Genomic DNA, 10,622 nt, shown 5'->3' on the forward strand with positions numbered 1-10,622 from the left:
TCCAACATATATGCATGTGTGTGTATACATATATACTCCTTGTAGTATGCACTCATAGCCATTTATGTATCAAATACATTTTAATTAAATTAAAGTTTAAATCCAAAATTATTATCAATGCTATTTTAGACGAGCTTAGTTATCCAATGGCTAAAGTCAACACCAAGAGTTCATGATAAGAAGTAACTATAACAACTTGACTGACTAACTAGACTTAGCCAAATCAGGTACCTACTACACAACTCTTCATCTCAAGGTTCTATCAACAAAACGTGACATGACCAACACTTACAAGTTTGGAAACTTAAATGGCAACTTGATCAATTAGTTGCTTACCTCCCATTCCTAATGATACTTTCCCTCCCTTCATGGAGGATGATAAATTTTTCTGCATCCACTAGGTCAAAACAATGTAGTTAGTCCGAAATCTCATCATTAGCTCTAACATGTTTAAACATGATTAAATAGCTCATTAAAATTTAATGATTTTTCAAACAAAATCGTTCACATATGCTTTTTGAACCACTGTTCAAAGATATTAATAACATTACATATCAATACATAAAAAAAAAATAAAAACAAGAGGGATGTAACACAAGGAATCTATATTAGCTAAAAGAAAAAGTGAAAAACAATGAATAACTTATGATTGAAAAAAAGGGGAAAAAAATAGTTTAATATAATTCTACTAATAACTATTTTCAAAATTGAGGTTGTCAAATGAGAGTAGAGTATGCTAACAAAATAGTAATAGTTGGATGAAAAGGAAAGCTACCAAATGTCTGGCCAAATCTTTCTTTGATTAATTAATTGGAAGAATTAAAAGTTAAGAGACAACTAACCACTTAGCTCTCAAACTAGTTGAAGTCAAAATGGAATAAACACCCTAAATTAGTTGAAGACAAACTAAAAAGCAATGAACTCTACAAGCAAATTTAAAAACTTTGTTCATATTTCTTTCAAAATGATACTATTCAAGCTGTCATCTTATAATGTGAAGGAACCCCTTGGAAGGGAACATAAAGTAATTTGTATTAAACCTTTGAGAAATGGGTCATTGTCCTCGAAGGTAAAAAAAGATCTATTGGATTATTTTGGAAACCCTAGGAAAATAAATCACACATGAAGGACAATGCGTACAAACAAAAATCTCACAATATGACTTGAATGTTGGGGGATTGGATTGATTTGCTTGAAAACTCACCATTTGAGTTGCAGGACAGTGGAAGTGACTACAGAAAATAATGGAACAACTTCAGTAGGAAATCAAGGTGCTTAACTTGTGGGTCTTTCTTTCATATCAATCAATTGATATGGTACCGTAAAAAGGTCTGTCATTTAAATTCCATGGTTTAGAATTGCAGAGACCAGCTGGAACCCTAAACCACAGGGCGAAGGAAAAAATGGAGAAATTATTACAGAGTCGGGGTGCATTCATCAAGATCCCACGGACGCAATTAACAAAGACACTTTCCTATTGTATCACTGTAGGCAAACAAAAACCAACATTAGTTGAAGAAGAAGAAGACGAACTGGCAGAAAAAATATGCAATCTGCTCAATCAAAATCAGTGGAACTCTATTGTCACCAATGCAGACATTGCAAAAAAGCTGAACCCAGATTTAATATACAGGTTGCTGCTCAAGCACCAGGTAAGAGATATTAAACTGATTCGTCAATTTTTTGTTTGGTCTGAAACACAAATGGGTAGTCCTCACAGTGTTCATTCATATTCAATCATGTTGCATACACTGTCAAGAGCAAAAATGTTTGGAGCTGCAAATGGCGTTATACAAGGTCTGATTGGTCCAGAAAAATCATCTACCCCACCAGCCAATTTGGTAGATACACTTGTGGAGACATACAGAGACTGTGATTCATCCCCAATGGTTTATGACATATTAATTGATTCATATATTCAGAGTGGCAAGATCCTTCAAGCTGTTGCTGCATTCCAGAGATTGCAAAAGCATGGTATTATGCCAAGTTTGAGGTGTTGTAATGCATTGCTTAAGGCACTGTCGAGAGCAAACAGCGGGGACATGGTTGGAACTATCTATCAGAACATGTTGGATGCTAAGATGGCGCCTGATGTATATACTTATAGTACCATGATTCATGCTTATTGTAACCAAGGGAGGTTGGAAGAGGCTAAGAAGATGCTCTTTGAAATGGAGGCTAAGGGCTGCAGTCCAAATGTTGTTACTTACAATACCTTAATTGCTGGATATTGCAGAAAAGGAGATCTTAAGGAAGCTTTTGGTCTGAAAAATACAATGTCTGTAAAGGGTTTGGTTCCTGATATTTTTAGTTACAGTGCACTTGTAAATGGTTTGTGCAAGAATCAGAGAGTGAGTGAGGCGAGGGAACTCCTTGTGGAGATCCGGGAGGTTGGTTTGAAGGCCGATGAAGTTATCTATACGACATTGATTTATGGGTTCATGAAGGAAGGACAAATTGAAGAGGCTTTTAAACTAAAAGATGAAATGAAGGCAAGAGGAATCCAGCCGAATGTTCAGACATTCAATTCACTCATACACGGGGTCAGCAGGCGAGGTAAAGTGCAAGAGGCAACGAAGCTCTTGACTGAAATGAGAGAGATGGGATTGAAACCGAATGAGGCTACTTATACTTATGTGATGGAGGGCCTCTGCAAAGAAGGAAAAATGGATGAGGTTTTTGAGCTGCTTGATGAGATGGTAAGGAAGAATATTGCACCTAGTGTTGTGACTTATGGGGTAATTATACAGGGGCTCAGCAAAGTGGGCGAGATGCAGAAAGCCAATGAAGTCTTCAACAAAATGGTGGAAAGAGGTCTGAGGCCCAATGTTATTATATATACCACTCTTATTAGTGGCCATTGCAGGGAAGGTAATACAGGTTATGCTTTCAAGCTTCTAGATGACATGATTAAGACAGGAATTGTTCCAGATGCATATACCTATAATACTCTTATCCATGGCCTTTGCAAAGCTGGCAAGATTAATGAGGCCTATAAAGTGTTCAAGGAAATGTTGGATAAACATTTATCACCTAGTGCCTATACTTACAATACACTCCTATATGGTTATTGTATTTCTGGAGAGATGAATGAAGCAGATCTGATCTTCAGTCAAATTCTTGCCAAAGGTTTGATACCAAATGATGTTACTTATACCATCCTCATTGATGGTCACTGCAAGCAAAACAATTTGGATAAGGCCTTTGCTACGCTTGACGACATGTTGCAAAAGGGTATATCTCCCTCTATTCATACTTACACTGTGTTCATTCGTGGTCTATGCAATGCAGGAAAGATGCAAGAGGCACACTGTCTCTTGCAAGAAATGCAGTGTAAAGGTGTGGTCCCAGATATTGTTGCCTATGGCACATTGATTAATGGGTATTGTAAGAAAGGAAATATGGATGAGGCTTTACAGATCCACAGTGATATTTTAAGAAATGGTATTCAGTCAAATATCATTATTTACAATTCCTTGATAAATGGCCTATGTGAGTTGGGCAATTTGCAAGAGGCTGACAGGATATTCAAGGAAATGTTGGAAATGGGGTTGGTGCCTAATAATGTCACATACACAATTCTTATTGATGGACACTGTAAGAAAGGAACCCTCGAGAATGCTCATAAAATATATGTGGAAATGGTGAAAAAAGGGGTTACACCTGATAATTACATTTATGGTATACTTTTACATCGATGTTGGAAGGAAGGAGCATTTGTGGAAACATTCCAGCTTCTTAACGAAATGGCAGAACGAGGTATTTCCTTGGATATTGCAACATATAATGCAATCATCCATGGAATTTGCAAGATTGGCAATATGCAGGAGGCTAGTCAACTGTTAAAGAGGATGGTAGATAAAGAATTTCTACCTAATCATGTGACCTATACCACCATTATTGATGGATATTGCAAGGCAGGTAATATGCAAAATGCATGCATGTATTTGAAGGAAATGCAGGACAAAGGTTTGATGCCGAACGTTATCACTTACACGGCATTGATTGATGAGTACATAAAACAAGGCAATATGGTTGAGGCCTTTCGTTTGTTCAATGAAATGGTTGAAAAAGGGATTGCCCCTGATGCTGTCATTTACAGTGTGCTAATTGATGCTCATTACAAACAAGGAAATCTGAAAGAAGCCTCTAAATTGTGTGAAGAAATGTATGAGAAGGGTATGACTCCATTTTCTGGTACATATGATGTACTCATCTCTGGCTGCTGCAATGAAGGAAGGATGACAGAGGCTCTAAAACTATTAGATGAAATGGTGAAAGGAGGTGCTGTACCAGGTGTCACTACCTATAACATCCTGATCCATGGATTTTGCAAGGAAGGCAATATGGAAGAGGCTTGTAGACTTCTGACAGAAATGATGAACAGGGAATTGATTCCCAATAATGCTACTTACAAATATATGATTGATGGCTATAAGAAAGTGGGCAACACTGATGAAGCAAACAAAATTTTGAAGAAAATGGCTGAGATGGAACCAATGGCTGAGACTTAGATTAAATCACCGAGAGCATATAAGAGATAAAAACTAAAAGCAGTACTTTCACAGTTGGATAAGGGAATATGTAATCTGTGGTGATACATATATTGTATGCAGGCTGCAACGATTGAACCACTGAGAAAGATATACAAAAGACACTTTTTTGTGACATAGCCCTTATCCAACATGTGCTTATTCACTTGATGATGAATGAATATGCAGGTCATGAGTCATCTCACATGCAAGCCTAGGACTCATCAAAGACTGGGAGATTGGGCGAAATTGACGTGGAGATTGACTAAAATGTCAGAGTAGGGCTATTCCAATAGCATTGCCTCTATTACCATTTCTCAAGGATCTCAATCCTTCTTAAATTTAATCATTAAATTTTTGTTTTCACAGTTATAAGACCTTGGGCCTCAAATTGCCTTCCCTTGAATCCATTGAGGCAACATGTGCTTATTCACTTTGTTGATGAATGATAGCATCGGTCAGACGTTGGAATGACGAATTAATATGAATCCTACATAAACATGTATGTATGTATGTATGTCAGTCCACCATGTGAACTGACATACATACACACATACTTCATTCTTGTGTAAATAAAACATAATCATATTTCATGCCGTCTTTCTATGCCTGAACGAATCTCCATTCTGATCTGTATGTGATCAGATCCTTGTCTTTTCTCCTGCCTTGAATCGTGGAAGGATATCCAAGGCTTAATACATCCAACGAGTTCAAGGTTGCATGATCGTATTGATTGATCAAACATTCATGTTCGCATTTATTAATATCAAACTTATAAATAAATCGGCGGTTGTGTTTGTGAATTAGTTAAATGATAGTTAACAAATCTTTAGGCAAACGCATCCCTTGGGACACGTTGTGTGTGGACATGTCTCCACTCCCCACATAACGTGCCCCTATTGAAGATATAAATACAAACCGATTTCAAAGGAGAAAATAATAGAAATCGAAAATTATGCTCTCTCCATTGAATCAGCAAATACAGTGTTAGAAATTAAACTCCAGCACCATTAACATATTGTTGACTTTCATCTTGAAGGATTAGAATTCTCGATATTAAATCTGCACATTGAACAAATAATATTAGTCTGATATAAATTTAATCCTATTTTAACACACTTGATGATGAATGAATATGCAGGTCATGAGTCATCTCACATGCAAGCCTAGGGCTCATCAAAGACTGGGAGATTGGGAGAAATTGACGTGGAGATTGACTAAAATGTCAGAGTAGGGCTATTCCAATAGCATTGCCTCTATTACTATTTTTCAAGGATCTCAATCCTTCTTAAATTTAATCATTAAATTTTTGTTTTCACAGTTATAAGACCTTGGGCCTCAAATTGCCTTCCCTTGAATCCATTGAGGTGCTTCTAGTTACAATTAAATGACTAGCCCTATACCTCAGGTAAAATGTATTATTTGTACATTTCTCTAACTTCAATTGAACACAGATGCTCAAAGTTAGCATAACTAGTGCAGAAATGCCTTTTATTAGTTTTAAAAGATGACTATATAAGCTTCAGTTAGACATAATCCTTTGACAACCATCATGTTTATGTTTCTATATATTTTGTAATGTACAATGGCCATGTGAGTCGCCAGCTTGATGTTATAAGTCAATTGGTTTCTCATAGCTTTCTCAAAGCCAATGCCACTTCTTGTAACTTTTGGAAGGATACAGTAATGATTAACGCATTTCCTATCTGTAGTCTTGGAGAACTAGTTCAAGATGGAACTTGACAGTTAAAGTATGCTCATCCTAGAGTAGCATTAGTAAAGTAGTGCTAATGTGCGGATTTGATAATTGTTATCACAGATGAGGGTACAATATGTTTTTCAAGGAGGATTTGAAGTTTTACTGAGATGGATTTATCACCCTCTATTTTGGCTATTTCTTTCCAAGTGCCTTAAGTTCTTGCTTTTTCTTTTGAAACTCCTTTAGCCTTTAGGGCTTGTACCGTCACATTAGAGAGGCATCCGGTTATATGTTTTTGTAGTTTCTAATGGATTTCTTGGATGTAACAGCTTTCAACTACCAATTTCAGTCCGTGGTGGCCACTTTTCAAAGCTGTAAGAGACCCTCTACCTAAAAATGTATGAGATTATTCAGTCTATGTTCATCTCAGCAGTACCAAATAAATAACATGTAAACCCCATTACTGATTTCTCATAAACTTCAAATGTCAGGAAAGTGGCTACTGAACATAGCTTTGGGTATTTGAGCATTAGATTTGTTGCTTCATGCTTTTGTTTCTGTAGAGTTTTTGTCTGTTGTACGATCATTTTCTACTTAAAGGATGCTTCAGTATACTGAGGATGTAATAGGCACTGCTGTTGTGTACTCCATCAGCTTTGTACCTTATTTAAATCCCATTGGCCATTCTTGGCCTCTTGTGGTTATAATATCTAAATTAAATAAAATACAAAACTAGGAAAGTATTAACTCGTCAACATGTGTATTAGTATATGAACTTATCTCTTCTATGTCAAGAGGAAATAAACAAGATAATTCAGCCTCTTCCTTAAAATGTTCTGTTTCATCTTGTCAATAATTACCCACCTTGCAAATGAAACTGGAACATATGCTGCATGAATCAGCAGAGTTTGAATATTTGTGGTGTCATCTAGTGACTTGGCTTAGAGATTCACCAGAATGAGTTTTGTGCAAAAGCCCTTTCTTAGTAACATTCCAAGATGCTGATATAGAAATAAAAAAGACAAATAAGATAAATCTCAATGATTTGAAGAACCTTATGTTTGTGGATTTATTACCTGCTCATGCCGATTAGGGAGTTGTGAATCTATATTAACTATATTTCAAATGTTTCTCATTGTCTTGTTGAAGCTTATTTGGGATCATTACATGCAATCCCTGTTGAGAGGTAGCTCAGGTTCCAATGCAGATTTTCTATTACATGTCAATGAAATTGAAGATCCTTACAGTTTCAGTATATAAAGTAGCTACTTTGGGATTAAGCCTCAAATAGTTAAGATCAAGTATCTGTAGGCCAACTTATTGTAGATCTTGTATTGTGAAATGTTCTGACCAGGAAATCACGGCTTCATTGTGTTGGATAAGAGTTGTATACTTCCATGTATAATAGTTAGGATGGGATCACCTTGCAAGTTGATCGGAAAATTGTGAAGCAATTATCTGGGATTTTTTTTTCTCTACATTTATCTTTTGCATGATTTCATTGAATGTGTATCACTGCTTTTGGTGTGTCTATTTATATCTACACCTGCTTAAGTGTGACATATGAGAGATTTATTATTGTATTGGAGAATGGTCGAGTTTTTTGCAATAGCAAATTTTTGCTGTGCTGAGTTTTTTTTACTTGAAAGGGGTTTCCCAGGTGAAAATACTTCATATTGTCTTTGTTTCCTATCACCTTGTTTTTGTTTCAAATTGTATATGCTCTACTACTACTGTACAGCTTTATTGGGTTTTTTTTTCCCACTAATTGGACCAGAAATGGAGGAAATCAATATAACAAGAAATAATTTTTAATTAAATGATTGCATTATCATTGGATCATCTCATCTGGTTGAAAGTGAGTGCAACATAAATGCTGGGAAAGTAACATTAAGGAAGATCGTGATCATGAATTAATTCTCAAAATTTTGGCAGTGCATGTTTAAATCATCTCTATGTTTTACATGTCATACTTTCATTAAAGTATTCATGGTTCTGCCTTGGAAAGATAATACAAGGTTAAATTCAGCTCAATGTGAATTAAGAAAGCCGGGTTATTGTATTGAATGTTGAATTACCAATCTTGGCTTTGGGTGCTTCACATCGCTTTCCAAAATAAAAAATTCAGCAATATAAAGCTTGACTGTTCTTTGTATCAATTTTCCCAATAATCTAATGCACCTTACTGTCTCACCCATACTAAATTCTTGGGTTCGTATGACATTTTCATTCTCCTTCATTGAGCTTTGCAATTCCATTTTTAGTCACCATCTGTTTGCTCTTTCGTAATGGACCGAGCAGTAGTTCTTTTAATTTATACCTGATCTATATGGGAGCTTTAAATAAGCACTACTGAATGGTAATACTTTGAATATGGCTGGTTGTATTTTTATATTATCATATTATTTTATTAAGATATAATATTACAATAATATTTCTATATAAAATATAAATTTCTTTACCATTTTTTAAGAAAATAATGAAAAGATGAAGCATTATCATTTTACAATCTTGTACAAATAAAAATAGACTATTATTTAAATAAAAATATATTATTAAAATTTATATTTAATATTAATTGTGAGTAAATTTTTTGACATCTATCTTAAAGCTTAAGAAATGTTGATAGATAAAGAAACAAAAAGAATAATAAATAAAAAATAATTTCTTAATAAAATATTTACATAACCATAATCTACTACATGGATATGTTGATATAAAAATAAAAGTAATGCTGCAAATAGACTAGTCTTACAAATAACCTTCCAAGTTTTCCTTTATGGGATTGTATAAGCAGCCAGGCAGAACAGGAAGGGAGGATATTGGGAAAGATTGTGGAATTCAGCTTTGCACCTGACAGTAGCATTTGCTAAAAGTCTTATCAACAAATCCATTTGTGCATATCCTACATTCATGGCATTCCATACAGTGACATCAATTTGAGGCATTCTGTCACACAGTTCACATGCCTTGTCCATGATTCCACATTTTGCATACGCATCCACCAAGGCAGTTGCATCTGTAACATATGACACAAGTCTTCCTTTCATTTACACTTTCCAATAAAAGAATGCTGCAAATAGACTAGTCTTATAAGTAACCTTCCAATTTTTCCTTTCTTAGATTGTACAAGCAGGCTGGCATAACAGGAAGGGAGGATATTGGAAAAGATTGTGGAATTCAGCTTTGCACCTGACAATGGCATTTGCTTGAAAGTTTTTAAAAGTATTATCAACAAATTCATTTTGTGCATATCCTACAATCATGGCATTCCATACAGTGACATCTGTTTGAGGCATTCTGTCACACAGTTCACATGCCTTGTCCATGATTCCACATTTTGCATACATATCCACCGAGGCGGTTGCATCTGTAACATCTGACACAAGTGTTCCTTTCATTTACACTTTGATTGATGTACATACCATAAATATATTTCTTAGGATCACTACTTAGAATGGGCTCTCAATCAGCTCTGACTAAATTGACAATGATTGTACTTGTATATATACAAAGGCCTGGAACTGGCTATGCAGCCATATAAATTGCCAAGCATATAGGGGCACATTACTCAAAAAGCATTACTTTACTCTTATACAACTGACGATTTATATGACTGCATAGTGGCCTCCAAAGGCCCAATGCTCTATGGATAAGTCATGATAACTAGTAACAATAGCTCTTGTTTTGGGTAGGTGCCCTGCTGCATAGTAGGTGTTGAAGCTTGAGTATCTGCACCTATTTTCCTCTTCACTTCTCTACTCACAGGCACTACTTTTGCAGGTTTTTAATTATGGTTTAGGTGGATGGTTAATTATATTGTGAGAGAAGACATTAAAAAAAAAGGGTTAATTGCGACTGACCACTGATTAGACCGCCATTATAGAATTGACTCAAATGAAATAGAAAAGAATTATGTTTTCAATTGAAAACAAATAAGTTAATGGATTGGGGAAGGAGAAGAAGATGAGTTATTCTTAAAAATAATCTTTAAAAATAATCTATTTCAATAGTCAGATGTGAATTTGGGTTGATAAAAATAGAATAAATATTTACGACTTTGTTATATGTATGAAGTGAAATTATTTTTCAATATGATTACATGTCTTAATTGTAGGATTTAACTTTGATTAGATAATGTTCTGCCAGACCTTTTTTTAGGAAAGAAATAGTTATATATAACACTAGGAAAATCAGCTGTAGCTAGCAAACAAGCAATGACTAACAGTTCAGATCAGCAACATACTGAGCTCAAATATTTTACATTTCTACACAACACCAAAAACACAAGAAAATCAATAACATTGTTGGTAGTGCAGCAAAAACTTTGTTTTCCTCCTGCCAGCAGAGCCATCTAAAATATTTCTCATTGAGATGTTTACTGTGGATTT

The 10,622-nt window shown here is 35.2% G+C and overlaps 1 protein-coding gene across 9 annotated transcripts; it reads left to right on the forward strand.

The window, feature by feature from the left end:
- Window positions 1-1,107: 1,107 nt before the first annotated feature.
- Window positions 1,108-6,986, forward strand: LOC131077058 (pentatricopeptide repeat-containing protein At5g39710). Of its 9 annotated transcripts, none has more exons than XM_059211077.1 (4): window positions 1,108-5,762; window positions 5,854-5,940; window positions 6,561-6,605; window positions 6,723-6,986. In XM_059211077.1, exon 1 carries the CDS (start codon window positions 1,404-1,406, stop codon window positions 4,512-4,514), a length of 3,111 nt encoding a protein of 1,036 aa, XP_059067060.1. In that variant the 5' UTR covers window positions 1,108-1,403; the 3' UTR covers window positions 4,515-5,762; window positions 5,854-5,940; window positions 6,561-6,605; window positions 6,723-6,986. The 9 variants fall into 9 exon arrangements, with proteins under 9 accessions (XP_059067060.1, XP_057870438.1, XP_057870436.1 ...); XM_058014455.2 differs by having other exon boundaries at window positions 1,108-4,810; window positions 4,902-5,762; window positions 6,561-6,986; XM_058014453.2 differs by having other exon boundaries at window positions 1,108-4,810; window positions 5,674-5,762; window positions 6,561-6,986.
- The last annotated feature ends 3,636 nt before the right edge of the window (window positions 6,987-10,622 follow it).

This window comes from Cryptomeria japonica, chromosome 9, assembly GCF_030272615.1.
Source record: "Cryptomeria japonica chromosome 9, Sugi_1.0, whole genome shotgun sequence".
Classification (NCBI taxonomy): domain Eukaryota; kingdom Viridiplantae; phylum Streptophyta; class Pinopsida; order Cupressales; family Cupressaceae; genus Cryptomeria; species Cryptomeria japonica.

What these genes read in the sequence shown, in the direction of transcription:
- LOC131077058 (XM_058014451.2), top strand. Translation starts at nt 1,404, where the DNA reads ATGGAGAAATTATTACAGAGTCGGGGTGCATTCATCAAGATCCCACGG.